A 16708-nucleotide genomic window follows, 5' to 3' on the forward strand; every position below is an offset into this window, starting at 1 on the left:
TATGGGTATTAAGTTTTTATTTATTTATTTATTTATTTTTATTTATTTTTTTTACACAAAGTAATATAATTTAAATTAAAAAAAAAAAGAATAGACAAAGATTGTTGCTGTTTTTTGTTTTTTACTTGTATTTTTTTTTACACGTAGTAATATAATTTAAATAAAAAAAGGATTAGATGAAATGTTTGAATTATAATCAAATTAAAATATTTTATCCACTTATAAATTATAATAATAAAAGGATTAGATGAAGAATTTGAATTGTAATCAAATTAAGATTTTTATCAATTTATAAATTATAGGAGAAGATGATAAGTACAAAAAGAATTATATTAATTTTTTTAAAATCCTAATTTTTATTTTGCAATTTAGTGCAACTACTTGGCGCAACCACGGCTTCTAAGCTCAACTTTTATTATATATATATATATATATATATATATATATATATTAGTCTTTTTTTTTTTTCCATACAAGATAGAATTTTTACTCTAGTCTAATCTAAGTATATATATATATATATATATGAAACTTCTTCCTGAATACTTGAACTCTAACCCTTACCTTCCACATCTCATAAGCACTTATACTTGTGAAGTAACCATCACACTAAGGGCGTGCGGTGGTTACATATATATTAGTTGTTTAATTCTCTTATTTTTATTATATTTTTTGTAAAAAAAAAAGAATATTAAAGCAAAAAAGAAAAAAAAAAGAATAACTATATTTGAACCAAAGTCCATTATTTTTATATAGCAATATTAGAGATATAAATTTTTTTTCACTATATGTTTTACAACTTATTCACAACTTATTAAGATAATAATGTTTTTTTTTAATAAGTTGTAATTGGAGTAACACGACTTTTACATAAACTTTACTAATATCACATTATAACTTTTTATTATGCATAAACCAAAAATATATATATTTGTGAAATCTTTTGTTTCACAAGATTTATCGTTCTTAATATTATCTACCCAATCACCAAACAACAATAGCAACGGGAAGGAACACTTTATTCTCAAAAGGCACACAAATGGTAGATTAATTCGTGCCTTCAATTAGTTGACTTTCCTGCAATTTTTCCTGATTTGGCCGCTTCTGCCTGTGAGTGGGCTAAGGTTCCCCATCTTCACCATTGCGTTCGCAAAGTCTTTTTGAAAGCTTCCCAAGTCAGAGCTATAAGCAACAACTTGGAAATCTGTGGAACCTCCATTAAAGAGTTGTTGATCTGAGTGCAAGAGACCCTTTTTGCGCAACAAATTCTTGAAGTAAGAATTGTCAAAGGATGTTGGACTTGTGACATCTAGAGGGCCAAGATTGTCGTCACCACCAGTGCTTGGACAGTTTGATTTCAATGAAGTTGCATATGAGGAATCTATGTTGGTTTCATTGTAAATCCTGTCTCGAAAAATTTCGCACCTTGCTTGGCCTATTGTGTGAGATCCTGAACAAATTTTATAAAAATAATATATTGGTCATTTTATACATGGCTTTAAACACCATTGATGGATTGATTTTTTTTTTTTTTTTTTTTTAATTTTGAGCGAGATAATTACAACATACTACTAATCTCTTTTTCCCTTAAACCCCAAATAATTGATGAGTTAATTAAATATTAAGTTTATAAGAACTTTTTCTTATTGAGTTTAAATGAGATCTACTAATTTACAAAGAAGTTTTTATATAAAAAAGAATTGGGATCCACCAAAATTTTTTTTTTTTAAACCTTTCCTTTTTTGGCTTGCCAACTATACCCTTTCATATGTGCTTTGTTAATTGTTTATTTGTAAAGTTGTGCAGGAATCAGGGAGAAAAGTTTGTAGTATAGGACCAGCCAAAATAAGTTTTGAAAACTAGGTTTTCTTTTTTCTTTTTCTTTTTTTTTTTTTTGAAAAAAAGAAAAGAAATGAAAACAAATGTCCTAAGGGCATTTTTTAGTGAACAATTTTCGGAATGTATTTGTGGAAAAAGAAAAAAAGCAATTGACATTTTTTTCAATTTCCCATAAAAGTGATACAAAAACTTTCTTAAAATTGTTTATTAACAATTATTTTAAGGGCATCTGTTAATATGACCATTTTTTTTTAATTATTGTGAATTAGTTTACTTTCATCAATTTATTTTGTTTCTTTTGTACATGACTGTAACTTGAAAAAATTTAATATTTTTAAACAATACTCACCTGATAGGGCCACCATTTCTTGGGCAGTGAAACCCTTGTTTGAGAAGGCACTAATAAGGCCACTAAGATTCAATGCTGGAGAAGGAAGGTCGGAATTAGCAGCACCTAAATTTGCAGTGGTAGAGTCTCTTCTGCCCAACAGGAGAAACCAACTAGGTCCACCCAGCTGGATTGAAACAAATAATTTCAACAGCAAAAGAACACGATTTTAATATATGTTCTAATATTATGGTCCAAATTAAAATTTATAAATAATATGAATTTGAAACTTTTTCTTACAGCAACGACAGAGTCTCTAGCAGCAACTGTTACAATGTCAGCACAAGATACAACACCAGGGCACATATTCTCCAATTGAGATTTAATGGTGTCTATTACATCAAATCCCCTTAGTGAATTAATATTTGGAAAAGCTGTTTTCTCTCCTATGAAATTTGCTGTGTCATCCAAGAGGACCGATGCATCACACCCCTATTACATAATATCATTCAAACTTGTTATTTTTCTGATGTTTAATATCCCTACCATCTATTTTTTCTATATTCATTACAAGGAAAATGTCAAAGTTACTATTAATTTTACTATAGAAAAAAAAAATTCTACAATATGATAGTGACAAAAAATATGATTGATGTCATATAATAAAAAATTTTAAATCATTATTTTTTTATTTTAAAAATTTGCATAAGAATTTGTAAAATTTATGTAATAAAATGTGCAATAGCTATAGTAATACTCCTCTCCACAAATGCAGGGATAATACTTCAACAAGACAAGGGGTACAATAATCCATTAGCACAATTTAGTAAATGACTTTACATGGCTCATAAAATATTATTGCATGTGTTTAGAGCTTGTTAGACTTTTTTTTTTAATTTAACAAATATGGGCGTTTAGACCTCTTCAAGTATTTAACTATTCTTTTGGATATGTGCAGTCTTCCCATCCCACACACACTGGATTATTATAGGGAAGAAACCCTTAGAGGTGACCCCATGATACTGACAAAGAATTTTGAATCTAGAATCTCATAGATATCATAATGCCTTACAATTTAAATTATTAAGCCAAAAGAAGCGATTACAATAATTTTGCATGCATCTTAACGACATTTGGTCCATGACTTTATTCTAAAATTGTGGTTATCAGTAAGTTTAAATACAAAAAAAAAAAAAAAAAATAACTTTTACAATTTTTTTACTACTAATTATGTGATTTGTTGTGTGAAGAACTTTATGGTTCAGTTGACATATTTTTGTGTTTTTAATAAAAATGTTTAGAATTTAAATTTTCCCTCATCTATTGTAATTATCAAATTATATATAAAATTTTTTAAGAAAAAGTACGTGACTCCTTGTGATTCATCATTCATGCATGATAAAATTGTGTTAACAGTAGACCCATATATATATATATATATATATATATAAAGTATGTGACTTTATTTAAACAAATTAAAGCATTCAAGAGAGAGAGAGAGAGAGATGACTTGAACAAAGCAGTCATGAAAGTGAAGACGGAGCAAGGATGCTCCCATGCGTGGCTCCCTTGACACTGCAGAGTCTACAGCTGATTTAATGGTGGTAAGGGCATTAGGGCATGTTCTTTCATAAAAAAGGGGGGACAATAAATTAGCTGAGACCATTCCCACAAAAAGTGAAAATAAGAGGTAGTATCTAATGGCAGCTAGAACTGCTGAGCTAGAATAATAGTGAGCCATGATGATTATTGAAGATAGAAAAACAAGAAGAAGATGGCTTTTTTGCTTTGTTGGGTGGTTAAGGAACTAGAGTTCTCATGTATTTATACAAGAGTTCCAGCTAACATGCACGTTCTGGAATAATGTATTTTTCTCATTACCTGGCCGAGTCAACGCTATGGACAGAAAAAGAATAAAATAAATTAATATGTGATGTCATTTCTTTAACTTTTAATATGTGGTTTGCGGTTAGCTCAACCAGTAATATCTCTATTCGCCGAATACGATATCTGGAGTTGAATTTATGTTGTTCTTAAGAATAATAAACAAATTGAATTTTATAACATTCAAAATATTATATAGATCAAAATAATTTCTGCAAGTTGTAGATTTAACCATAAAACAGAAATAAAATTAAGAGATATTACATCGTTGGTGCTTAAAGTGCAGCTTATAATATGACAAACAATTTATAGTCAGTTCATGAATGTTTTCAGGCGGTGGAGTTGAGGTGGAGACCAAATTATTATCTTGAGACGATACACGTCATCTATGGGATTTCCAGTGTAATAGACTAATAACTTTGGCATGCCACGCCCTAGATATAACAATCCAATCATCTTGCTGATTATCCTTACAAGTCTACGCTGTTATAGAATATGAAGATTCCCCACCCGATCTAAACAGGTCGGTTGTGGATTGGCACAATCCAGACCTGTGAACAGCCTTAATCACTCAATAACGCATCTACTTACAATCAAAGAAATAATCTATTTTGTTTTAAAAAATATATATTCTCATGATTTTTATTTTATTTGTAAATTGTGGAAAAGCAACTAAATAAATAATTTTTTTAAAAATAAAAAAAATGCAAATGATTAGAAAATTCTTTAAATAACCGTGGACAATGTTCTGCATCATAGAACGAAAGAAATCAATGAAAATTTTTCCATATATAGTCGATTAGAATAAAATTTAGAAAGACATATCAACTTAACCCTTTTTTAGACTCACCCCTTGAGTGGAGGAATTGACGAACTACCCAATAGACCTAAAATTTTTTCTAGTATCTACCCAGTGGCAGAGGGAAGGGGGGACTAGAGACACCATATATATTAAAAATTTATAGAAAAAAAAATGAACTATTGCCCTACATTTAGCTAAGTGATCAATTCATCATTTTCCCTTTTATTACTCTTATAACATATATATAACTCATTAAGTTAAAAAATATATATTTGATATATCTTTTCCAAAAAATAGATAAGTTTATATAAATAATTAATGCATTATTTTTTGCTCTTATTATAGTTCATAAAATTAAAGCATATTCAAGATACATGTTTCTAAACAATAGCTAAGTCAATTATTTATTATAAGTTTTCATCATCATTCCCCCCCCCCCCCCTTTTTTAGGATTAAAAAAAAAAGACTTTTTTTTTTTCATTATTTTGCATTTGGAGAATAAGAGATATCAGATATGAACAAGATTTTTTATATATATGAAAATATGATTACATATTTTGTGGTTGAGAGTTAGAGATCCATATTGCATTTGTTTTTGTCATCTATGATATATAATGTTTTTATTTTAGTTTTTCTTATTATTATAATATTTTGCTTATATTGACTTGTATAATTTATGTATAAATATGTTACTCTTTCAATTTAATTTTATTTATAGAATTATTTTGGTTGATCCCCCTGAATATTTTTTGGTTCCACAGTAGTATCTTCTTGATCTTTATTAAAAAAACTAGTCGCTAACCCATGTTATGCACAAGAACCTACCTATTTGTGAGGTAAACTAAAATAATTCTATAAAATCTTAAATTGATTAAGAAACTACACCATTACATGATTTGCTCTTGTATGACTTCAATTTGTGCTACAAGTTAATGAAGAAGTCATGGCTTACAAAAAATATGTCAGACAATTTCAGATACTGCAAAAAATAACTTAAAAATTCAGATATTAAAACTTCTGAAAGATAAAAAATATATATAAATATTAAAGAATCAAATGATTCACTACTTAGAAATTATTGAAAAAAAAAATACATATGACTAAAAAATATAAGAAAAATATTGGGTTACATTCAAAAGAATAATCCATGGCTAAAAATTTGCACCCTATCATAAAATATAATGTTAATGAAGTAGAGAGATAATAATAATAATAATAATAATAATAATAATAATATCAACGTTTAAGTTTGAGTTTGAGTTTAAGTTGGACTTATTAGAGAGATAGAGTTTTACTCTTTTATAAGTTTAGATCAAACAAAAATACTTTTGTTTAAAAAAAATGTTGAGTTTGAGTTTAAGTTGGACTTGTTAAAGAAGTAAACTTTCACTCCTTTTTAAGTTTAGACTAAATAAAAATAATTTTATTTAAATATTGTGTTGACGTGAAAAATGATAAGTTTGAGTTTAAGTTGGGCTTGTTAAAAAAATAGAGTTTCACTCTTTATTAAGTATGGACTAAATAAAAATAATTTTATTTAAATAAAATGATAATTTTATTCAAATATTGTGCCGACGTGAAAAATTGTGAGAGCTTCATAGGTTATATATATATATATATATATATATATATATATATATATATATATATATATATATATATATATTTGCACCTTAACTTAGATCTTTTATCTTTCTCAAAAAAAAAAAGAAAAAGAAAACTTAGATCTTTTATTTGAAACTTATTGATTAATTATTTCATGCTTCTTTTTTCCAATACCTTGTAAATTGGGCTAAACCGTGAACCTATTCATTTATGCTTAACCTGTACTTTTTTTTTAATGAGTTTCAATCTATGGCGTCCGTTTCTAGCAATTTTGATCTTAATCATCAGACCAAGATACCAATCGGGTTTTTTTTTTTTTTTTTTTTTTAGGCAATAATTGAATCTCATATCTCTTGTTCTATCATCAAAGATTTTTTCAGTTGAACTAACTAAAACCTATACTTTGAGCATGCCTATCTATGATTTTATGCATTCAATTTTCGTGCACGTACCCATAAATAAAATAAAATAAAATTTTGATGCCTATATGTAGGATTGGTTGATTGGTACAACATCAACAACATAATAATTATAATGTTTAATTCAATCTTTTTTAATGTTTAAAATTGTCAATATATTACGGTACCTGTTAACAACTTTTTTTGACAGCTTTTTGTCATTTTTGCAGTTTTATGTAATTTTTTTTAGCTTTATAAGCTACAGGGCCAACTTCATAGAGAGAAAAAATATATTGAAATAAACTATGGGGCTACTTGATTTTATGTCTTTTTCTTTAATTTATTTAATTTTTTATTAAGCGAGACTCACATTAGGAAAACCTTAACAAGTGCCACACGATGCCTGTAAACATTTCCCTTAAATTTTTTTTTTTATTCTTTAGGACTTTAAGGTTTGACAAAAATGTGGAGGCGTATTTGAACAGATAAGTTAATGTATATAGGCACAACTGGGCTGAGCTGATGCCGTGGAGCTCGTGTCTAAAACGAAGAGCATTTCTCTATCTGTATCCATCTTTTGTCACTTATTTTCCATTTTGTACGGTATCTGCTTCACTGCAATAAGCCCATTGCACCAACCAACTAAATTAGTCTTCTCTGAACTGCTTCCCAAGCATCAAATAACCTCCCCATAGATATGGGTATGGTGAGATAAATATTTGGCTAATGAACCTTTCAAGGGCATGTCAATGGAGAGGGTGAGGATAGAGGAATTTAGAGAATCAAATGTCTAAAATTGTGGGTGAGTCAATCTTGTTTTTCTTTAGGGTTTCCCCCTCAAAATTCTCTGTGGAAGCTCTCTACATTTCGTGGGTATAAGAGTATTTATAGTAGGGTATGAGAAGGAATGTGAAAAATCATTTTTTAGCAAAATAGGGCGTTTTGGTGACTGACTCCCGACTGGGACTAGTCGCGAGTTTCAGTCGCGAAATAATTGACTGGCCAGACTGTACTTTTTGTCCTACAGTGCTCCAGCTGTCATGACCCTTCAGCTTCCTACATGCTTCACAAGTGTGGCATTTTGGCAAGTCATTAATCGCGAGCCACTCGCGAGATCTAGTCTCGAGAATGCTTCTTGAATACACACACACACACACACACACACACACACACACACACACTAAAATTCTTCATACTTTCTCACATGCAACTCTTACATGATTCCCACCTAAATACAAGATATCTAACTACTGAAATACAAGCAAATTTAGCACGAAATAAAGCGAACAAATGGTTGAATAAACTCAATCTCACATATAGTACTTCGTCCCATACATGCCAAATAAATAAATTAGAATTACCTTAAAAGTTTACCGTTCAACAAATTATATATATATATATATATTGCTAACAACAAATTATATAATTTTTTATTTCCATCAATAGTATTAATGTATTATACCCCAACTTCTGACTAGAATGCAGCATAGATGTGAAGATTTTACTTTACTTTTGGTAAGTAATAGTATTTTACTTGTAATGAAGATAAGGGTGCATTTGGATAGGCTATTACAAAATGGTATTTTGAGTTTAAAATAAGCGTTTGTAAAAAGAATTATAAAGAGTTGTTATTGCAGAATGATATTTTGGATTTTAAAAATATGCCTTTAAAATCATAAAGTGTCTAACCAAATGAACTCTAAAACTTGGAAATGTATAGAGGGCTAATGACATACTGCCAGTTCGGTACCATCCAAATTTCCTTTTTCGTATATCTTAAATGCATTGCAGGGGACCATCTTAACTAAAAATGGTTGTTACTAAATGAGGATTTGTTTAGCTCCCTCTGATATACATTTGTAGTCTTTTTTAAGTAAAAATTTAATAGGGGACCATACTATGTAAAAATAGTTGTTATCAATTGAGGATTTGTTTAGCAACTTGAAATATACATTCATTAGTCTTAAATTTTAATAATTTATATATATATATATATATATATATATATTAGATTAATAATATATATTAAATGTTACGTTAACTTTGTAGGTTAATTTTGTGTCACATATTCTATCTAATTTTTTAAAAAAAAGTATATGCTAAGTGAGTTATTTCATGCAAAAGACAAGGAATTCAACATAAATAAATAATCAAAAACCGAATTACATGTTAAATTCTATAATTTATTCTATCCCTAATTTACTACATATGCTAATATTAAATAAAAATGGAGATGATTTTTTTTTATTTGTCCATGAGAAAAAGATATGAATTTTTGTTATGAATCAATCAATAAGAGTTCCGTGCAATCACTAAAAAGAAATTTTAATATTTGTCTAATCACCGCTATTTAACTTGCATATGAGAAAGATACATACAAAGTTTGACTTATCCTAAGAGAGATAGAGAGATTGCCATTAGATACAGCGTTAGGAATTTGAAACAGCTAATATAAACGAGATGATGGTGGTGGGATAATAGAAAATATCCTAATTTGGCACATGTATACATAAGTGACATAAGCCATCCTCATTACTTGATCTCACAATATATTATTATATTTCTAGGAAAATCCCTTTCTACAAGAGATTTCTATCAATTAGAGGCTTATTCCATCTCGCTATTCCTAGATCTAGGAGAATACGTTCGATGAAATGATTTCTTAGAGGTATTTTAAAATACCACATCCTTAAGGATTAGTCCCACTTTGTTTAGGTAAGAGGCTAAGAGCTAACTATATTCCTATACGGAAATGGACCGGCAACCATAAGGTCTATTACCACAAACGTATCGGCACAACCATAAAATTCTCAACCATAAGGTCTTTGGTCATTTTAATTTTTTAGTGGGAGTTTAAAGGGTTGTAAAGAAACTTTGTCCATTAATTAATTGACACTGCTATTTGCCATAATGGGTGATAGCCTTACAGCATTGGGAATGATACAGTAACTCTATATGGACTTGGTTTAACTATGTGCCTAACAAAACAAAGTTACGTGGAATGCACGTTGATTAGCTTCCCCAATCAGGCAATCACTAATTTGATTTACAATTTTAGCTCCTATTGTCTTGCAGCACTAATCCTAGCTGGAGAAGATGCTCAAATTTAGAATCTAAAAATGAAAATGTCTGTTTCGAACACTAGTATGATTTTCAGGCTTGGTTGGCTTCTTTGTAAAGCCAACACACAAACACACACACACAGGCTAGAATTTGATGAATGATGATGTTTTGGGAAAGGATAAACAATACATTGAATGAAATACGTGAAAACCTTGGTTACAAAATCACTATGAGGACTATGGACAAGTCTAGGGGGAAGACACCAATTCAAGTCGCCCCTCTTTACCTATTTTTCTTCCATTAAAAAAATAAATAAATAAATCACTCCGAGGCAGTTTGCAGTAATGATGACAATCAACGACAAATTGGGCCTGATTGTCACCCTGAGCCACTATCCTAGCTTTCCCAAAAGATTGGGCCTTTGAAGCTTTACTAGAGGATAGGAGAGTCACAGTTGATAGTCTCTCGGCCTCCACCAAGATAAACCCGTTAAATTTTGTCTATGTTTTTTTTTTTTGGAGTTTCTAGTTGCCCATAAACCGAATATATTTCCAATGGCTTCCTCACCTCCCCTAAAAAAGTAGGTGAAAAAAAAGGGATCTTAGAGAGTATAGGAGCCGTTTGGTAACGTCGTTTTAGTAACGTTATTTGTATTTTTTAAAAATACATGTGAGTGAAAAAATGTATTGAAATACGTGTAATGTTTAAAAATTGATAACATGTGTTTAAACACGCCCATTGCCAACTTGCCATAGTAGTCACTTGGTCATTTGGTTCTTTATTTGAAATTGTAGTTACCCCTTAACACTTATCTGAGGAAATTGGATCAATTTGTCAGAATATTGGAGTGTTTTGGACTTAATGCATCTTAAATTTACATACATCAGTTGAACTAATGGACTTATCCATTGGATTGTTGTTAAGGCTAAACTTTGCTTGCTCTCTCTTAATTGAGTTTTTTTGCAGTCTCAATTGTTGCTTATTTTAAATATTATCTAGCTACTTATTATTTGTTGAATTCTCTTATTTTTATTATATTTTTGTTGTAAAAAAAATATCACTTTCGCATTTTCAATATAACAAAACTAGAGACGCATTTTAAGTTGAACAAATGCCCATATATTTGATATAACAATAATAGATATTCAAAAAAATTCACAATTTTTATTATACAACAACTATAGCATGTCACATCAATGACTATGAAAAATTTTGTTTACTAGCAATCGCAACAACAATGAAATGAATCCTCAAAAAGGCACACTCCATTGACTTGACTTAGTTGGTTTTTCTACAATTTTTCCTAATTTGGCCGCTTGTGCCTGTGAGTGGACTAAGGTTCCCCATCTTCACCATTGCATTTGCAAAGTCTGTTAGAAAGCTTGTGGAGTTGGAACTGTAAGCGTTAACTTGGGAATCTGTGGAACCCCATTAAAGAGTTGTTGATCTGAGTGTTGAGTATCAGCATTGAATGGGCTAAACTTCTTCTCAATGCCAAATTCTACAGTAATATACAACTGAGGCCCAAAAGTGAGCTCCATTGAATGTTGGGTTCTAAAATAATTGGAAAAAAAAAATACCATGGAGCTACAGTGCAATTCTAAACATAGAATTGCACTGTAGCTCAATGGTATTTTTTTATATCAATATTTTATTGCAAATATCTGTCATTTCTCTCTCTTCACAGTCTCTTATCTCTGTCTCTCCGTTCACTACACTTATCCGTCTCTCCATCGCTGGGTCTTTCATCACACCAAGCACTTCTTTGTCATCCTCTCTCTCTTGCCATGCCAATTCATCTCCCCCATTTCCGCAGCTCTTTCACATCAAGCCTCTCTCTTTTCTCATTACCCTCTCTCACTCTCTTGACTCGCTGTTCGCCGAAGCAAGGTCCGACGAAGGCGTGGTGGTAATGGCGTGGGTTTTAAATCGGCGGCGTGGATTTCAAATCGGTGATACGCATTTTCGACAGCCTGGGTTTCAAATCGGTGGCGTGGGTTTCTGATCGGGGGCCTGGGTTTCTGATCGGTGGCCTGGGTTTGCTGATCGGTGGCCTGGGTTTGCTAATTGGTGGCTTGGGGTTGCTGATCGGTGGCTTGTGGAGATCGGCAAGTCGGCGTGGTGGGTTTGAAGTGATTTCCTCGTGGGTTTGAAGTGGTTTTTTCTCTTGGTGTGTTTCTGCAGAGAGTTGAAGTGATTTGCTAATTTTTTTGTTTCTCTGAGAGAGTTGAAGTGGCAATTTTTTTTTGTTTCTTTGAAGTGGTTTTGGAACAGAGTTTCTCCGAGAGCAAATTTTGTTGGGTATATATTTTAATGCGTAAATATATTATTTTAATGAGTAGAATAGTAAAATAGAAGTTTGAATGTTGGGTGTAATAGAGAATGGTATTGTATAATTGATAAAGTAGCTTTTTGGATGGTAAAATAGGATAGAATTAAGAAAAATGAATGTGGATGCAAGAGACCATTGTTGCTTATCAAATTCTTGAGGTAAGCATTGTCAAAAGATGTTGGACTAGTCAAGTCTAGAGGGGCAAGATTGTTGTCACCACCAGTGCTTGGACAGTTTGATTTCAATGAAGTTGCAAATGAAGAATCTATGTTGTTTTCATTGTAAATCCTGGTTTGGAAAACTGTGTTCCTTGCTTGGCCTATTGTGTGAGATCCTAAACAAATTATAAAAATAATGTTTGGTCAATTTATGAGTAGCCATTTCTAAAAGCATGAAGGATTTAAGGGTTTAAAAAAATAAAACCAACCTGATAGGGCCACCAATTCTTTGGCAGTGAAACCTTTGTTTGAGAAGGGACTGAGAAGGCCACTGAGATTCAATGTTGGAGCAGGGATGTTGGAAATTAGCAGCAGTTAAACTTGTGGTGGTAGAGTCTGTTCTACCCAATTGAACCATCCAATTAGTCCCACCCAGCTGAATGAAACAAATAATTTGATGAACATGACAGCAAAGCAACAAGATGTCGATTTCCCTATAATGCAACAAGATGTCGATTTCCCTATAATATTGTGGTTCAAATTAAATTCATAAATAACGTGAAGTTGTGACTTTTTCTTACTGCAACAATGGAATCTTTCGCAGCAATGGCTAAAATGTCAGCACAAAACATAAAGTCTAGGTTTAGGTTTGCTCAAAGTATGTTTTATTGTAAAGTTGGAATTGAGTGACTGCAGAATTTATTGGACTAAATATGCAGGGCTCGATTGATCAAAAATTAGACTCAATCGATCGAACCACGTGCAGATTGTTTTTTCTGCAGAATTTCCAACTCAGCCCAAGCCTGTTTAACGTGTAGGGTTTTATATTTTACTTCACATATAAAAAGAAAAACCCTACCTACTTTTTAGAGGCTTTTGATGTGTTGTGTGGTGAATCTCTTATGAGATCTAGAAGTATTTACCTTCATACACACTTAAGGTTATCAAGATCAAGATTGATGTCAAGAACTTGGTGATCGCTTTAGTTGCTGCATAAAGAACTTAACGAAGATCTGAAATCTTTGAGTGGAGTCTCAAAGTCACAAGTAGAAGATCTTGTTGTTGCAGTAGATCAAAGGAAAGAAGTAGTTCATGGATTTGGAGCTGTCACATGGTCGTGGTAGTAAATTTTCTACTCAAGGTAGCAATAGGATGTTAGTGGTCTAAGTTCTATTGTATAAATTTCAATTCTTTCACAGTGGATCTGTTTTACCTTGAGGATAGTTAAGTTAAGTCCTCTCCAGGTTTTTTATCGGTTTGGTTTTCCTAGGTCATCAGATTTTTGTGTTCTTTCTTTTTCCACATTATATTTATTTTACATATATTGGTTGGACCTAGTTTTAATTAACAAACTTGTTAATCAACTTGGCTTGATATCAGGTTAAACATATTGTGTTAAGGGGTCTAAAACTTTACAAAATCGATCTCAAAATGAGATGTAATGTTCTTATATGATCAAAAGTTATAAGTTGTAAGAAGCTAAAAAGAAAAGATTAAATGTTTTGTGACCATTTTCTTGTGGGAGGTCATATATGTTCATTTCTATAATTGAGATAGACCACTTGACTGAGTACTAGTTGTGTATGACTTGATTAAATTGATCATTGAAGCTTCACTCTAGACTAAGGACTATTCCACATTTGATACACACACACAACACACAAGTCTAATGTTCAATGAATGCTTATGTCATTTGTGTGATTGTATATGTTCAAATGTGATATGTGTGTACTTAACCATATGTGAATCAAACCAAAAAGATTTTTATTCTTTTTGTTTGCTTTTGGAAGTAATTTGTATCACCCATGTTTTCTTCAAAGTTTTTCAAGTTGTTTTTGTGTAAAAAACATGTTTTTTGGGTGTTTTCGTGATCTATTTCATGTTTAAGCTCAGTCGCAAGTTAAATGGTCCAATTCTCAAGTTTTTCAACTTTGGATAGAGTTTCACAACTGTTTCGCAAGTAAGGCTTACTAAAGAGATACCAACGAAAAACTAACGAAATTTTCGTGGGAAAATTACCAGCGAGTTACCTGCGAAAATCTCCAGATTAGCTTTTTAAAGGGCATTTCGTGGGACATTTGTTTTAAACTTCTCCCACCTTCTCCCAAGCCCCTATTTTCATGATTCTACATCAAAACTCAACTAAATTCAAGTGTTATTCATTCCATTAACATCTCTAAGGTAATCTTTAAATCTTTTCATTGATTTTGATCCTTAAATTATGTTTTTGAGGTTTTTATGTTCATAGTTGGGATTTTCTCAAATGAGGTTGGAAAACTTATTTTTTGTCAATCTCTTTGATTGGGTTTTGTTTTAAATGATGATTTGCTTTAGATGTTGGCCCCTTGTGGCAAAAATAACATGTATTTAAGAAAGATTTTCACATGTTCATGCATTGTTTAATATACATGTGTAGTGTGTGCACTCTAAGAGTTTGATAAAATGCCAAAATGACATTTTCTTGTTTTTTTGGACTCCGATGAGTACCAATTTTTGGGGATCACCATAATTATTCATGTTTATCATGTTTTAATCATTGGTGATGTGTTTTATACACTTTGCCCCATGAGTGCTTATTCATGCATTGGTCATGCATTTCACATGCACACTAGATTCACTTTTGCTACACACTCTAACACTTGACATGTTTTGTATTCACTTATTCTATTTAAGTCTTTTTAAACCCTTTTAGCACATATAACATGTTCTTGTGTCTATGGCATGCCTTGGTCTATATCTTGTTTCCACATCCATAGCATGTCATATTTACTTTATGCTTTGTAGTATTGTGTCTTTAAGGTGTTTTATTTTTTGTTTGAGTTTCATTTTCTCATTCATCTTGCACCCCTCATGCATCATCTTTTACCCTTGTTCATATCTTCTTTTCTTTCCCTCATTCCTCTTGTACTTTTTTCTATTCATGACAAAAAGGGGGAGAGTATACTAGAGAGTATACTAATGTGTATCGTCATTTCTATATGACTCATGTGCACATTTTTAGGGAGAGAAATTCTACTTCGTGCATATTCGTAGGGGGAGAAAGCCATAGGGAAGATGCATATACCAAGAGGGAGAAGACAACATTTTTTGAGAAAACCTTGTTTTGCTTTGTTTTACTTTATGCTTGTTTTCTTGTTACTTTATGGTGCTTTGAGTTATGTTTAGTATCTATGCTTTGCTGTTCTCATCGCATCGTGTTTATGTGTTGGACATGAATATATCCTTATGCCATTGTGATTTATTGATTGCATGTTCGGATGATCATTTGCTTTGTGATGTGATCATTGCAGTCATTTTTATATGACTATTTTGATGTATGATCAAGTTGCTCATATGTTTCACATCTTGTTTACTTGATCGTTGTTTACTTGTTACATTATACTTGTCCTTTTATCACTTGATTTACCTTGAGGGTCTAATGTGTTTTGTGCAAATTTTTCAGGTTACAGGTTCATATGTTCCAAGTTCATCACATGTTTTAGATTTAGGTGTGAGTGAGTTTTGTCATTGTTCCCAAACTCACGTTTAAGTCTAGAGTCTGTTATAGGGTGTTTTGTCACGGAATAGCCAAAGGAGAAGATTGTAAAGTTGTGATTTATAACTATATTTTATGCTGGCTATATTCTATGACAAAAAATGTTGTACTTGCTTTAATTTGTTCCTGATATTTTGTGGGATTTTATTGTATTGGGTTTAGTATTAAGTTAGTAAAAAATCGAGTATGAAATGAAGAATTAGTGCAGTTTCGCGATTGGCTCGCAAGTTGCTCGCGAGAATAGTTCCCGCGAAAAGGGCACGTGAAAAGCACATGTTGGAAGCTGAAGAGTCATGCTAGCTTAAAGAATTTCACAAGTATCTCGCAAGTAAGGCCTTCTCACGAGATACCCACGAAACTCTTTACCTGAAGGATTTTTAAGTGTGACTTTCTTACCATTCACTCATACTATATATATACCCTCATTACCCACAAAAGTAAAGGAGACTATTCAGAAAGAAGAACCCTAGATAGATTTTCTACAGCACACACATCCATTTTTTAGAGAGAGAGCTACCCATCCTTAGTGAGAAATCATTGTAGCCTCTTCTCCTTCCCTCTCCCATTGTCATATCTTAAGAGGAGATTTGTACCCAAACACGACCCACACATTTTCAAAATGTAGAGAGTGTTTTGGAGCTTGGGAAGTTTTGGGGATTTGCCAAAAGAAGCTAGTGAGGCTTGGCGGATGCAATCGGGCATATTGCAGGATTCGAAAAGCTAGACAAGACACGGTTCTGAAAAGCTCTGTTGGAGTAGGAGCT

General features: G+C 31.6%; 1 protein-coding gene and 1 pseudogene across 1 annotated transcript; both read right to left on the bottom strand.

Moving 5' to 3' along the window:
* Window positions 1–726: 726 nt before the first annotated feature.
* Window positions 727–3958, bottom strand: LOC142615874 (cationic peroxidase 1-like). The gene is made up of 4 exons (XM_075788791.1): window positions 3678–3958; window positions 2468–2659; window positions 2189–2354; window positions 727–1450 (listed from the first exon to the last, which is right to left on the bottom strand). The coding sequence occupies exons 1-4, from the start codon at window positions 3906–3908 to the stop codon at window positions 1065–1067; spliced, it is 975 nt and encodes a 324-aa protein (XP_075644906.1). The 5' UTR covers window positions 3909–3958; the 3' UTR covers window positions 727–1064.
* A 7239-nt stretch (window positions 3959–11197) lies between these two features.
* Window positions 11198–13041, bottom strand: LOC142615465 (cationic peroxidase 1-like; annotated as a pseudogene).
* Between the last annotated feature and the right edge of the window lie 3667 nt (window positions 13042–16708).

This window comes from Castanea sativa, chromosome 11, assembly GCF_040712315.1.
Source record: "Castanea sativa cultivar Marrone di Chiusa Pesio chromosome 11, ASM4071231v1".
NCBI classification, from domain to species: domain Eukaryota; kingdom Viridiplantae; phylum Streptophyta; class Magnoliopsida; order Fagales; family Fagaceae; genus Castanea; species Castanea sativa.

Bases quoted from the DNA above. Each gene is read 5' to 3' on its own strand.
- LOC142615874 (XM_075788791.1), bottom strand. From the start codon at position 3,908: ATGGCTCACTATTATTCTAGCTCAGCAGTTCTAGCTGCCATTAGATAC. The intron at 2,660-3,677 runs GTCATCTCTCTC...ATTATGTAATAG, and splicing joins TTCATGACTGCTTTGTTCAA to GGGTGTGATGCATCGGTCCT. The intron at 2,355-2,467 runs GTAAGAAAAAGT...GTTTCAATCCAG, and splicing joins CTAGAGACTCTGTCGTTGCT to CTGGGTGGACCTAGTTGGTT.